Here is a 14,954-nt window from a genome sequence, read left to right on the forward strand (position 1 = left end):
TGCACTATTAAGTTTTATCAGATTAATATGAACCGAAAAATTAAAAATTAGCGTAACCATCATTTTTTTAGCATACATAAGCAACCAGGCAATATTGGGCTTGCCTTAATTTTGGCATGAATTTCATACATTTTGTGTATGGGCTCCGATTACCCCTTAATATCAGGTGGGCTGTGAGCTTATTCAACCATCTAAGTAATAAAAAAAAAGTATGGATGTTTGTTACTTAGTTGCGCAGAAAATTATTATCATAACAGTGAGAAGGTTTATCACAACCGCTAGACAGACCTTGAGTTCTCCCTAAGAGCCCATTAAAGTAACTATTTACTAAAAAGTATGTTATTTAATAATTAAATATGGCTTTGATCTTTTCTTTTAGTATAACAAAAGACGTACTGCAATAGCATTGCTGCCAGCGTCGATTTTATGACAATATTCAATTATTACATAAGTTCATATAATATGAAAATGAAACTGGAGCGGATTTAATTTGGGTGAAATGAGATGAGATGAAATACAATTAAGCAACATTCCAGTATAATAGAAGAACTTGAAAGGCCACGTACAATGAACTTATTTCAATTTCCCGAATTTGTGCACTTGCAGAAATACTACACAATTAATTAGCTACCATGATTTCATGTTTAAATCTGAAGATAAACTGAATTGACAAAATACAAGAATTAAAATAATTTGTTTTTCACGCTCTCACCAAAAAGTCGGCCTTAGAATTACCGTAGTTTGAATCTTTAAGCTATATATCTTTTGCCTGTTAAAGTAGACAAATAAAAAAAAAACATTGTTGGCCGTTATCGAAATTTCAAACAACAAAACTGATTTGAAAAGTTGAAGTAGGGATGCTATTTCTAATCACTTCAACCAATGCTTCCCGAAAAAGGTGTATTTATAAATCGATTCAAAGCGAAGAGTCTGAAGAATCGATTTAAAAAAGGGCTCGAATTTACTTTCTTTAAATGGAAAACAATAAAAATTACCGGTTCAATAACTCACGTAACAAAAGAGTCAGTTAATAAGGACGAGAATGACGCAACGGTAATTAACATAAAATGAACATTTTCACACGTGATTAGATAATTTTCATACGCGAACAATACTTTGTTGTTTCTTTCGAATGAAAAACTGAGTTTGATGGTGATTGATTGGGTGTAAAAGTGTTCATTGTTCAAACCAATGTATTTGTAATTGTATTGTTTATGGGTGTGTTCTATCCGAAGCCAAAAAAATCTAATATCGATTTTCCATTTTAAAACGATTCATTGATTTAAATCGATATCAGAATCAAGCTCGAATTGTTGTCCATACGTTGAAGAGTGAAAGTGTTCACTGTTAAATTGTTAAACATGAGCTATACTTATTAAGTGCATCCTAATTTGCTAAGACATAATTTAAGCATATAACACCGCTTATAGACTGTCGTTTAAGTCTAACTATTTACCAGCTGGCATCCAAGTACTAAACTATTTAATTGGAATTAGTACAGATATTAAAATGCAGGATGACGAATACTATCAAATAACTTCACAGTTAGATGCGAGAGAAATATTGAGATATTTGAACGATTTAGGTATACAAAATATTAGCGGGCAAGTTTTGAAGTACTTTATATCAGGTACCAACTTAAATGTTATAAGTTTGTTTGGAATTCAATTTTCCTTTTCGATTCCAACTATATTGCCTTGTAATTATTATTTTATAGTTATTTTTCTTTTATTCGTGGTGTTTTTAATGTCTTATTTTCGTTTTCTAGAGAAATGTTTCAGAGAGTTCATTTAAAGTCTAGTGGATTTATTTTTATTTTCTAGAAAAAAAAAAACTTTTACTTAAATATTTTTTCAGATCTAAAAAAGCTAATAAAATACGAACTCCAGAATCGAGATAAAAATTCAGCAGTCCAAGAATTTGACACTCAATGGTCAGACAGACTTCATAGTGCCAGTACATTCTCATCGAGAATCAGGTCAAGAACACAAGATAGTACAAGTTGCAATAAAGAATGTCAAAAGTCGAGTAGAAAAAAAATGCCAGGCCTTTTTAATACATATCCGCATTCAGCACCAAATCTAAGACAGTTGAATCCAGATACCAATTTAAGTAGAAGGGCATGCTCTTGTGTAAGGGTTGAAAAAAAACAAGATTTAAAACATAAAGAAACAAAAGACAATATTGTTAGTTCTAACAATAATTGTGAGTATAATATTAACTCTTGTTTAACTAAGTCTTGTAACCGAATTAATATTAAAGGATATTTTTTGATTGATATTTATGTCTAATGCTAAATATTGTTGATTAATTGATTTGTTGATTTTTCATCAGTTTTTAAATGTGGTAAATTTCTGTCATAAAAAATCTTTATTCCAGTAATAAAAGTTTCTAAACAACCTACAAATAAGAAATGTGATCCAGTTTCTTTATATCACTATTACATGTCACTATGGGCCAAATATAAACCTAATGTACCAGGAGAAAATAATTGGTCTGACCTCAGGTGGCAAATTAGACAAAAAATGGCAGGAAGTTTTCCTAAACAAGGACCTAAGGTAATTATCATTGCTATATTCAGTTATAACCAAATTTGAAATTATAATTTAAATTAAAAATAATAAACTATTATAAATTAAATTATAATTTCAAATTCAATTTTAAAATATTACTACATTTAAATTGATCACATTAAGTTACTGAGAATAGTTGGCATATGAATAACTATAAATGTTAATTATACTTTTCTATCCAAATCAAAAATCTACATTATTCATAACTTTGTAGAACTATATTAGGAAAATACTTATTTTACATATAATTCTACCCCTCTAGACTAATATTTACTTTTGCTTAAAATAAGCAAACATTTCCATTGAATTCTTATGACAGTGCGGTCTGTGGTTAGATGTATGTATCACTAATACTAAATTATAAATACAATTACAGGTGCCTGTAATTAAAGGAAAAAATGAAGAAAATAGTTGACTAAACTAAGGGAATATTATTTCCTTTGTGTTTTAAAACCCATCAATTCCAGATTAATAATTTGCTTTTGATGGTTTTTTTTGTACAATGTGACATCTATGGAATAATACACAACATATGGAATAAAAAATTAATTTAAAAAAAAAGATTGTTTATTTTACATAAAATATAAGCTATTGAGTTTAAAATTGTAAGTAATTTGGTCAGCTTAAAAAAATAAATCATTAAGTGTTAAATAAGTAAACAAAAACTTTTGAGAAAGGGGAAATTAAATTTGAACAAAAAATGTGTATTTATTTGAAATTTTAATTGGCTCTTATAATATAAATCTAAATATTCTACTAAATGATACAATATTGTAATTTTCATCACATGTGCCACAAAAGATCTATTATGAACCTTCATTTTGCTTACTTCACTTCCCTTTTCATCACCAGATTCAGCTTGCTACTTTTTTAAACACTAATGTAAAGGACAGAGCTGTTTGTACACTTAAGTACATTTATTTAATTTTCGTACATCTGTTAGCTTAAACTTTTTCACAAATTTTCAATTTTATTTACTTTTTCAATTCTAAACTTGATCTATTTTGAATTTCTTCATCCTTTCTCTATTATCACTGTGCAAGTGATATAATAGTTTCTCTTCAATTTTTTCAGCAGCCGCTTGAGTTAAAACGAGAGTGTCATGTTTTAACATTGAGTATACATTCAGTCCGTATACTGGCATAATGTTTACATGCAACAAGTTATCTGTGGCCGCCGTAATATTCCTTGGTGCATAGTCGGTGCTGAAATAGTTTAGTAGTAGTAGAAATTTATACAAAAAAGAACTTTATAAATTTTGTTAAAGCTGATTTTAAAATTAAATTTGGTTTATTGCTGTTGTAGGTACCATAGTGGTAAGTAGTCCCATTCATTCATGGACATCAGAAATGCAAGGGCAAAGTCTTACTGTTTAACTGAGGACTCTCCTTAAAACTCAAAGAAAGACATCTCATGGCACTCTGGAAAAACAATGGAGAGGAGTTCATTCTGAAGTGTGTTTTGTGGATGAACACATATAGAAGACATATCTGCTGAAGTTGTTAGCCATGTGATGATAAAAAGGAGATGATGGGATCTGTTATTACTAACAAGTCGTCTCTTAACTCCTAACTGTTGATTGTCAACAAAAATAATGTGATATAGTACAATACAACTGTACAACATATTCACTGGCCATTCGAAATTGCCACATTACGAAGTAAATTCTAATTGTTTCAACCACTAAAATACTTACTCGTCAATAATTAGAACTGAAGGCCCCCAGTTCCTATTTTCAATAAGATCAACCAAATACTGTGATTCATCTGTTGGCAATTCTAAATCTTTAACAATATGGAGATCATCTTGAGCTAGTTTGGCTGACAGTGTTGTAGTTAAGCCATGTAGCCTAAGATGAAATGGTAGCATAAAGAAGTGCGATTTGCCTGAGCGAGGACCATGGGCTACACCTCCACCACGAAATAGGGGTGATCTTATTGAGCCATGTCTGGCGCGACCCAACCCTTTCTGTGGCCACGGTTTCTTGCCTCCACCCCGAACTTCTGCTCTCGTCTTGGTATGTGCCCAGGAAACCCATCTATATTTTCTTTGCCATATAACGTTGCTGTGGATTATGTCGATCCTAGGTGGAGCCGCATAAACCATGGGATGTAATTCGATTAAGCCGAGTTTTTTTTCTTCTACACTGTCCAAATTCTCGATCCAAACCTCTCTGGGTTTGGTGTACAGCGGTGGAAACTCCCATTCCTTTTTTAAAATGTTAATAGTTTTATTTGCGGTAGTGGTTGTAACGGCGGCTGAATTCAACGAACATAAGCGGATTTGAGGAGATACATGTAGCCTTTTTATAGCATTAATTAGTATAGAAGCCATGTTTTAAGAACTTTTTATTAATTATACACACAACAGAAAATGTTTCAGAACATTTCGATATTTTATTTTTTTATTAAAATTTATAGGTTATTTTGTTTGATTCCTCTGGGTCATAGATAATACATTTAATATTTTGGATCACTAGATAGGCAAAAGTATCAAAGATCTTAGCGCCAAATCTTTTGTAACAAATGATCAAAGTATGTTTTGTTTAAAAATTGAAATTGAACTAACTTGAATAAAACTAGACTTTTTGACGGGATACAACGAGCAAAGTTGAGTGAGTGGTTTTACTTTCTTAATTTTGTGTGTTATTCAAATTTAAACAAATACCAATGGTGATTTATTAACTTAAGTAAATAAAATCGCTGTGTGCGGCTTCACGATTTCTTTTATTTTCTGGAACATTGTTTCATTTTATTTCATCTTATCTCGTTTCATATAGTTTCATCGTAATTGATATCAATATAACTAAATATTATGTTTGTATATTTATTATAATCACTATTACTAAAAAACCGACATTGACAACGCTCTATCACCATTCAGAAACCGCTCTGCCCATTTTCCGGTGAGTCCTGAGTCGCTTTTTATAACATACGAAGTAATGAGAAGTGCGTCCCGATCCGGCAAGCTAGTTTTGGTCCAGCGGGGTATTCCGAAACACCAGCGGCATCGTCTGGGCGGCACGACGGGCTGCCGTACCGAGACGGCCGACTTATTAGAACCTTCGATTCGCCTCGAAGGCTCCGTTGGCTTGGGGTGGGCTGCGCCGTCTAGTTGTAGTGTTGGCTGCGGTAACCCCCTTACCTCATCCGGGTTCTGACCTCGAAGGGGATCGGACGCTTGGGCGAAAAGTGCAGGGGGCCATTTAGTGGGTAGGGTCCTGAAAACATTCCTGATAACGAGCCTCTGGGCAACATTCCCAGGGATATCGCTCCTTCCCTCTCGTTGTGACGGCGAGAGAGATTGAGCGACGCGGACGAAAACCAGCACCCCTTTTCGTTTTTATTATTTCTTAAATTATTAAAATTCCTTTAAAACTTAGTAATTCAGCGAATCAACAAAACACAATTTTATAATTCTTTCTTTTCTTTTTTTTTGTTTATATATTTTCGTTTATTTTATGTTCATATAATTCTTCGAATTTCGTTTGTTTATATTTTGTTTACTTTTACTTTTAATGTTACCCCACCCCAACAAATTCGTTTTAAATTTCAATCACTTTCTACCTTTACGTTTTGTTTTATTATTATTTTGTTTTGTTTATTTTCTTTTCGTCGTTGTTTTGTTTCGTTATCGTTTTGTTTCCTTTTATGTTTTGGGGTCACGTCCGAACCTTTTTCGGTGTGTCCAACGGGAGATGGTGGGCCACTTTTGGCCTCCCTTATTGATGGAGAAGAGAGCCGGCGTTGTTTGCGCATCTTCTGGCTGCTGGTCGCCAAGTCCTTAGCTATGGCTATAGAGGAACACCCTCCAGAGGGGGTACCGGTATACCGGTGTGGTTTCGTTGGGCGTTGGGCGGTGGTTTGTCGTGTTGCTCGTTGCACTCAGCGGGCCGATGGCTAACCAGTAATCACCAACACGTGGGGGACGGGGGCTGCTGCCGCGAGGACGTAAACCTCTTTAAAAAATGCCCCAGGTGGAGGGCTCGAGGGAGTCCAGTCTTGAGGGTACCACCAGATTCCAGGGGACTGACCCCTGGTTAATCAAAAATAAGTAATGAATAAAATTGCATCTGTTCAAAAGTCGGCTCGACCGCCGGCGTCCTCCGCTCCGTCCGACTCTTCGGAGGGAGAGCCCGTGCGGACCACTCGGTGCGGACGGGCTCTGATTCTCTTCGCACATTCAAAGTAATGGGGAAAATAATGTCCTCAATAGGCGAAAAATCGGGCGCAGGCTTGAAGGGCTAGTATGGGTCGGCCCTGAAATCTGCGGCCGCTTCCCTAGAAGAGTGCATGGAGGAGGTGGCAGACCACACGACAAATACCGAGACGGCGGGCTTGCGGCGGGAACTGAACCTGCTGCACGCCCGCTTCGAGCAAATCTCGGTAGAGAAAGGCCGACTTCGAGCTGAGCACGGCGGCAACGTAGCGGCAACGTAGCTCGGCCCCTGCCCCTCCTCCATCCGAAGCGGAAGACCCTATAGAAGTCGAGGAGCTGAGGCGGCGACTCGCAATGCTGGAGGCGCGAGGTTCCACCGTGAAGCGCGCATGACCACCCCTCGCTCACTAGATAAAAAGGCGGTGCCCCAACACCGGCACCGCGGGAACAGCAATAATATGTTACGCTGACGACACCTGGTCGCAGCCCCGGGGAGGGACTACCGAGAGTTTGCCTGTCCAGCTTGTGCAGGCTCGATCCGAAGGTTGGGTATCGAGGTGGCGCTCGAGAAAACCCACGCCCTGTTATTCTACGGGCAGGGGCGTGCACCGCTACCGGGTGCCCACCTCGTGATCGGAGGCGTTCGTATCGGGGCCACGAATTGGATGGTCGGCTGATGGCGACGGCCGGCTCTTTGAGTAATCTCTTGGCATAAAACTTAATTAAATTGAGTGAAACGAGATGAGATGAGATGAGAAGGCTGGACGCCACAAGACGGTCCCTGTAGAGGCCCGGCGGGGGGCTTCTGACCTCTCCAACTTCACTGCCGACGAACTCCCTCTTCTTCGATTCTTCAGTGGCACCGGATCTTCATTAAGCCCGGGTCGTCAGTGAGCGAGACGGAGGCTGGACGTTCAAGGGCGTCCCACTGCCGCTGGCTTGACTTAATGTTAAATTTGGTAAAAAATGCATACAGCACATAGTACCCTTCTTTTTCTTTGTACTAGATATGGAACTCTCTTCCCAGTATAGTAGGTACTATTTCCAACAATGCCGTCAAACTTCTTAATTGCTTCTGCAAAGGAATTTCCCATAGTTTGCCACAGTAGATTATTGCATGACTTTATGAAACAATAAGTATCTGTGCTAGGAAAGTATTATTTTGCTTTTGCTGCATGGGTATGAAACATTTTACTTAAAAACCAATATCCGGCTTTATTCTCTCCTATTCTTTTCCCGTCATAATATTTCGAAAATCACAATACGATACAGCCATTTTGTTCTTGAGTGCAGGTCAACATTTCCTTTCCGTTTATTGCGAAAGCTGCTCGGGTAACATTAATTACCACATCACTGAGCCTAATCGCCCTAATCCATTTCACATCAAACGTAGACGACTCGATTTCTTGGCACAAAACTTAAAGAGTGATAAATATGGTGGATAATTACTATTAATTACCATAGCAAATGTTACATAGTCACTGTTTTAATGGGTAAATAGTTATAGTTTGCTTAGCTTTGATATTTAAGTAAATTTTTTTCTTAGTAAGTAAGTATTTAGCACGTCCTCAAGAACGGTTTTCACTACGAAGGAATAGCTTCATGTGATTAAATATACTGGTGGTGTTGTGAGCCCGCCCGCGTAGGTACCATCATTGTAAATGCCATGCCACGAAGCAGGCATATTTTCCGGTTTGACAGTGTCCATACAAAAGTAAATTGAGTGGATGTCATGTTTCAAGATCCATTTCGTAAAGTTACGAATCACAACAGTACTTACCTACTAAAGAAGTTTAATAAGGATTCTCAAATTGAAAGCTTTTATGTACTTAAGTACACAAGTTCCTGGAACCTTTCCGTGACGTACGTAACGTCGAGCTAAACAAAAACTTTCCTACTTATTTACATTCGTATGCCATTGAATTTCGCATAGGTCGTTTTCTTTTCAATTTCACAGATCAATAAACTGAAATCTCCCTATATTACCTCGGCACGGTGCTGTGTGTAACCGCCGTAAAGGATCGTTGAATCACTACACACCGACATTGTATAGCTCAATCTCAATTTCAATTTCATCTCGGTGATTTGGCTCAGCATTAGGTGCGATTTATTTTCATTCTTAACGTGCTGGGTAGAAGGTAAATGTTAATGCTCGGCTCGATTTATTGGTTTTCATAAGGAGCTTGGCAGTCGCGTGTTAGGAGAAGCTTTCTAATTTACTTGTATGTGTTTATAGACCTTAATTTTAAAATATTTCTGTAATTAAAACGCATTTTTATTTTATAGTGCAGAATAGAATGAAGTATCAATCCTTGCGTTGATAATGAGGTCGTGTTCAAAAAAAAAATTGGTAGTAGATGTAAGATGTAATTTATATAAAATATTTTTGCCCGATTTTGTCCTGATACGAGATCTCAATATATTTTTTATAATATTCTATTTAATTTTGAAATAACTGTCAGGTTCGTAATTTTTTTTTGTAAAATTTTTACTAGTCGTTATGATAATGAAATCTGTCATTTTATGTGACCATGAAAACCGTAAAATATATCATCGGAAATAATACAATGGAAATAATGAGCGCGAATTGAAACCATAGAAGTAGATTTAAGAATATTTAATTGTTAGGTTAAAATGTCCTAAAATGACCGTCGCTAAAGTGGTTAGATAACGATTAGTTTTTCAAATATTTTAAATTCTATCGTACAAATATATTATGTGAATTATTTGATTAAATTGATTTTTAATTGGAATTACAATAGCTTCCAAATAGTGCTTGAAGGAAAAATCGGCACCCCGTGGTTATGTAATGTATGTAATGTAATGTAAAATAATAATTATTATAAGTAATGTTAAGTACCATTAAGTCGTACAAGGTGGTGATACAATGCGCGTCCTGACATCTATAGGCTCCAGAGATCACTTGACATCAGGTATAATGAATAGTATAGAACGTGAATTTATCCATCTATTGCAATAAATCCACAATTATTTTGTACAAACGCTATTCATGCGTTACAGTTTTCTTTTTTATATATTATTGTGTTAATTGAATATCTATGATATTCATCATACTGCATATATTTAGTACAACAACTAAGCACATAAAGTATTCTTTTTCAATCCTACGAACACTTTAATTATGTACAGGCACGCGTGATATTCGTCGGACCTGGAAAAATAGACTGATTCTAAGTATACTCTCCTTATTACTGTACTTTAAAAAGTTTTCTAAAATCCCTCCTGGCTGAGCCTTTGCTTGCCCACCTGTCCTGGTGAAACTGGAAAGGCCTCAGGGCCACCAGTAATCCTTCAATAAAATTAAAAAAAAAGATTTCTAAACAATTTCAATCTTGATTTTATTTTCACTATCGGTTTTTTTTTAGCGAATCGTAGACAAAATGAAAACTAATTAATACGCTTCTTTTTACGATTTAATATCGCTTTTGTTATTTTTATTGTATTATTTTCAACCCTTCGAATAACTTCGGGTTTTCGTGGTCACGGACGACTAGCTATGACCTTAATGATAATAACAAATGCGAGATTAAACCGTAAAAGTACTTTCATTTTATTTTCATTGTTTTACTATTTCCGTTTTTGGAACGAAGTTCCTTACGGCAGGCTTGGAGGAGATAGGGATTTTGCTGCGCGATCGAACTGAAAAAAATGTGGTAGTAAAACCGTAAGAAAAAGTCCGTGGAATAAGGCCTTGTTTTCCGCACAGCGATATTTCACCGCGCGATTTTTTTCTCGTAATTTTTTTATTTTTACACTCATCTTTTTTTTAATACTTTGCTTTCAGCGTAGTCAAATCTGTTTTTGTAAATTTCTCATAATTAAATTTAAAAGTAAAAAAAATCTCTGCTTCTTAAGATCTGTTTGCTTCGATATTTAAAGTTTTAGATTAATAAATACTCGAACTATTCAATAAAATAAGTCTCATTACGTAATAACGTTCTTAATGTATGTAATTAAGCTAAATATTCTGTTCATAACACTCTAATTAATCCCACAGCGGCAGTCCCGAGGGGTATTATTTGCCATAGTTTGGGAACAACATTTCGTATTATAACAATGATATTTCATATATTCTCATTTATGAAATGTGTGAAATTTGAATGGCCGCTCGAACTAGTTGAAGATATATTTATACAGGTAGAAGGTTCGTTAAGTCTCCACGAATTGGTAACATTCCTGATAGTTTTTTTTTATTGATTATGTGGGTGGACCAACTCACGGCCTATTGATCTGATGTTAAGTGGTTACCGAAGCCCATACATATCTACAACGTAAATACCGCCACCTACCTTGAGATATAAGTTCTAATGTCTCAGTTTTTTCAGTACAACGGCAGCCCCACCCTTCAAAACGAAAGGCATTACTGCTTCACGGCAAAAATAGGTAGGGCGGTGGTACTAACCTGTGCGGACTCACAAGACGTCCTACCACCAGTAATTACGCAAATTAAAGTTTTTGCGGGCTTGATTTTTATTACACAATGTTATTCCTTCACCGTGGAAATCAATCGTGAACATTTGGTAAGTTCATTAGAAAAATTGGTACCTGCTTGCGGGATTCGAACACCGGTGAATCGCAAGATACAAATGCATCGAACGTCTTATCCTTTAGGCCACGACGACTTCATATTATTATATTATTTTTATTTAAATGTAAATTGCACTTTTGGAATGGACCAGGACACAGTACATATTATGGCGTTATGTTATAAGAGCTGATAGACTTCCCATGTACTTTGAGATGCCAGTTCGAAGATTTAATTGTACTAGAGGTCCCGCAGTAGTGGAAATTCGACTATAATTAATTGGAATTGTAAGTTTGTACACTATTATGATTGTATTTTATACTCCTATAATCACAAATTTCGCCAAGGCTACACTATAAAAAAATATTAATAAAGACAAACAATATTTAATCTATTCTCAACTTGACCACAGACTTCAAGAACAAAAGTTTGACAATAAATAGTATGTGTGTGTGTGCGTCAAATACATGGTATGTAGTGTGTGTGATGTTTTCTTTATTGATTTAATGTATCTTTTATGCATTATTTAAAAAATATATTAGCATTGTGCACTTCTTCTCCATCTATACTATAATAATATTATAAAGAGGAAAGATTTGTTTGTTTGTTTGTTTCGAATAGGCTCCGAAACTACTGGACCGATTTGAAAAATTCTTTTTCCATTAGAAGCCGACATTGTCCCTGATGAACATAGGCTACTTTTTTTATTTTTTTTTATTTTTTTTTTTGGTTTCATGTGTGTTTTAATGTTTCCGAAGCGAAGCGAGGGCGGGTCGCTATATTCTCTATAAGTGTGGAAAATTTCATACTCAATTGAAATTTCGTAAAAAGGGATACAAAGTTTTTGCTTCACGTATTAATATATAGATTCTATTACAGTTGTCTCGCCCTTCAAACGCATGGCTGCTTCACCTCAGAAAATAGGAAGGTTGTGGTACAGGATCTATTCGTGAGAACTCATAACAAGACCTTATTACCAGTGGTGCTACCACTACAAGCTTAAATGTAGATTAGATTTCAACCACGTTTCTCAATAGGTATGTACGTACTTATGCTGTAAAGTGTAGAGTGTAAATACACGATGTATAGTTACTGTAAGAAATCAATGAAAAACCTATTTGGAAGCTCGACACTGGCAGACAGAAAAAAAATTTCATATAGATAATGTATTCAAAATACAAAACAATTGTTACGCGCTGGGGTTCGAGATAAATAAAAATTCTACCGAATTACACAATTAACACTGTATTAGCACTTAGAACACTTATAACACTTCACTAACACTTTAAAATTCTCAATTCACTTCTTCCGCTTCGCTTCAGGTGATCCGTTCGCTGTTTCGCTTCGAGTAGTTCCGATTATTAATTGACTGTGTGCCATCTCTGCAACGCTTGTATAGCCGATACCACATCCCTAGAATTATCGAGAATATTCCACACATTTCGAATATTGTGTTTTCACTATCTGACAAAAGATGGCGTTGTACTTCTCGAGCGTTCTAGGTGCTACTAGATCCTTCGATATTCGTTCGACTATTCGGCGATAGATGGCGTTACTCTTACCGGCGTAACATAATAATAAATAGTATGCAGTGTAAAGTAAGAAAAATATTAATTAAAAGACCAATGAGATTGCCCCCATTTTTTCAGATGTCTAACAAAGGGCTTTTCGGATACGCATGGAACTTTACTGATTACGAATGTTGATCCACAAGCGAATAAAGAGTTCGTAATTAGAATGTACGTAATTAAGTTTAGTATAATTGATATTTATTAAAGGAGATAGAATGTGGTTTTGTCAGTTTTTATTTCTTGATCATAAGAACAATGCGAAACATAGCCTCAGTCCTTGTCCTTAGAAGGAATTCCTTTATTATACGAATTGCTAGTCGCTCTCTACGATATTCAATTAGCCCAATAAAATATAAATGAAGGAATTTCATTCTTGCGACGGCCGTAATAAAATAAAACTCATTTTAACATAAATGTCATCTATGTTGTTCGGTTTTTGCGAGTCGTTGACGTAATTATTAAGTCTTGTTTGGGAATAACGAGAATGGGAAGATCTTTCACAGATCCGGTCCAAAGTCCAGGTCAACATGTTTTTTTATGCAGGAAAGATTACTGCTGGCCCGGAGGCCTTCCCATTTTCACCAGAACAGTAAATAGGGTCTAAATATTGTTGATTTATATACATAAAATATGTATGTAAGCTTATCTTGAAAATGTCGTTAGCGAGATTCAGGCATCTGTTAAGTATCTTGTGTTCTATGATGGCTACCGCGTTTATGATTATTATTTTGGATTTTTTCTATTTCCTTTGTAGTACCGATGTAGTGTAGATGACCCACCTGTTGGTGAGTGATCACCGTCGCTGGCTGCAACGACAGCAAGCGACGTAGAAAACCCTCTTGTGTTTTCTCTTCAATTTTTCATATTTAGGATACAATGATTATAATCATTATCTCTTATTCATTAGCTCTTAGCAATTCATTATATATATATAATGAATTCATTATATATATATAATGAATTGCTGTTCGTTAGTCTCGCTAAAACTCGAGAAGGGCTGGACCGATTTGGCTAATTTTGGTCCTGAATTATTTGTGGAAGTCCAGAGAAGGTTTAAAAGGTAGATAAATATGAAAATGCACGAAATTAATTAAAAATAACAATTTTGTTTTTCCTTTGATGTGTCCCCCGTCGGACGAATCCTTTTGTTTGTTTTAAGTTTATTTTATACAAAAGCTTAGGTCCTTTGGTTATCGATTGAGGCACTATGAAGTCTGCCGGGTCAGTTAGTCAATTTATAATAAATAAAAAGAGTATTAGAAAAATACCTACATTTATTCAAAAAGTATACGAAAAATAAATGGAAGCCGGAGATGGTGTTGTCCAATGTACGACGTTAAGTAATGTTTTTTTTCAAATTGTTATTTTCTTTTGTTTACATATTGTAATCTTATGATGATCTATTTAGTTATATTCTAATTAGATGAGGACTGGTGGTCTGACCCGGAGGGATATTAAAGAGCAAGCGCAAGACAGGCTGAAGTAGAGGCAACTTTTGAGGGCCCTATGTATGTACCTACCGGCGGGGTAGCCTAGGACTACACTAGCAACACTTACAAAAACGACACTCTAACAACAACAATCTCACACTTCAAAACAATTTCAACCATTCAATTAGAATTGTGGTTTGATTGGCAAACACACAAGATAAGATACAGCCCACTTCTAGACACAGTCAGATCTTCTCAGTGGGTCGCATTTCGGATCCGCTGGTAGATTCTGTGAAGAACTACTCTTACTAGGTCCAGTGTTAGCAACACTTCCGGTTTGAGCCCTGTGAGCTCACCTACACGTTAAGGAGAAGCTGAAATAGCCTTTCAAGGCTATCAGCATAGGTAGGAAAAAAGATATAGGTATATATATTATCTGATTGTATTGTGATTTAGCGATTTTTGCGCCAGAGTCTGAACGAGGTCCCCGCGCTTAGACATTGTAATCCAGTCTTATATTGCTTTGGTTTTATTCTTGATGTCGAATAGAGTAATGTAGATTTGTGACAGAAAAAACCATACGATCATAAAACTTTGGTATTGTTAATTATGATATACTATGAATTTGACTATTGGAAGCTCGCATTTATATTTTCCCGGACCTAGCGTTTCCAAT

The 14,954-nt window shown here is 35.7% G+C and overlaps 2 protein-coding genes and 1 long non-coding RNA gene across 5 annotated transcripts; 2 read left to right on the forward strand and 1 right to left on the reverse strand.

Annotated features, from left to right (window-relative positions):
* Positions 1 to 831: 831 nt before the first annotated feature.
* LOC101746289 (uncharacterized) lies at positions 832 to 3,134 on the forward strand. 2 transcript variants are annotated; one of them, XM_004926505.5, is made up of 4 exons: positions 832 to 1,630; positions 1,858 to 2,205; positions 2,380 to 2,558; positions 2,950 to 3,134. In XM_004926505.5, the coding sequence occupies exons 1-4, from the start codon at positions 1,510 to 1,512 to the stop codon at positions 2,986 to 2,988; spliced, it is 687 nt and encodes a 228-aa protein (XP_004926562.2). In that variant the 5' UTR covers positions 832 to 1,509; the 3' UTR covers positions 2,989 to 3,134. The 2 variants fall into 2 exon arrangements, with proteins under 2 accessions (XP_004926562.2, XP_062527554.1); XM_062671570.1 differs by having other exon boundaries at positions 1,286 to 1,585.
* Positions 2,762 to 4,965, reverse strand: LOC101746143 (39S ribosomal protein L4, mitochondrial). Its single transcript, NM_001309626.1, is given in 2 exon segments — positions 2,762 to 3,778; positions 4,270 to 4,965. Coding segments are annotated over 2 exon segments (855 nt in total). The 5' UTR covers positions 4,908 to 4,965; the 3' UTR covers positions 2,762 to 3,561.
* A 6,184-nt stretch (positions 4,966 to 11,149) lies between these two features.
* Positions 11,150 to 13,068, forward strand: LOC110385254 (uncharacterized). 2 transcript variants are annotated; one of them, XR_009974526.1, is made up of 3 exons: positions 11,150 to 11,564; positions 12,157 to 12,314; positions 12,927 to 13,068. It is a non-coding gene; the product is annotated as an uncharacterized LOC110385254 (long non-coding RNA). The 2 variants fall into 2 exon arrangements; XR_002430555.3 differs by having other exon boundaries at positions 11,150 to 11,272.
* The last annotated feature ends 1,886 nt before the right edge of the window (positions 13,069 to 14,954 follow it).

This window comes from Bombyx mori, chromosome 12, assembly GCF_030269925.1.
Source record: "Bombyx mori chromosome 12, ASM3026992v2".
Classification (NCBI taxonomy): Eukaryota; Metazoa; Arthropoda; class Insecta; order Lepidoptera; family Bombycidae; genus Bombyx; species Bombyx mori.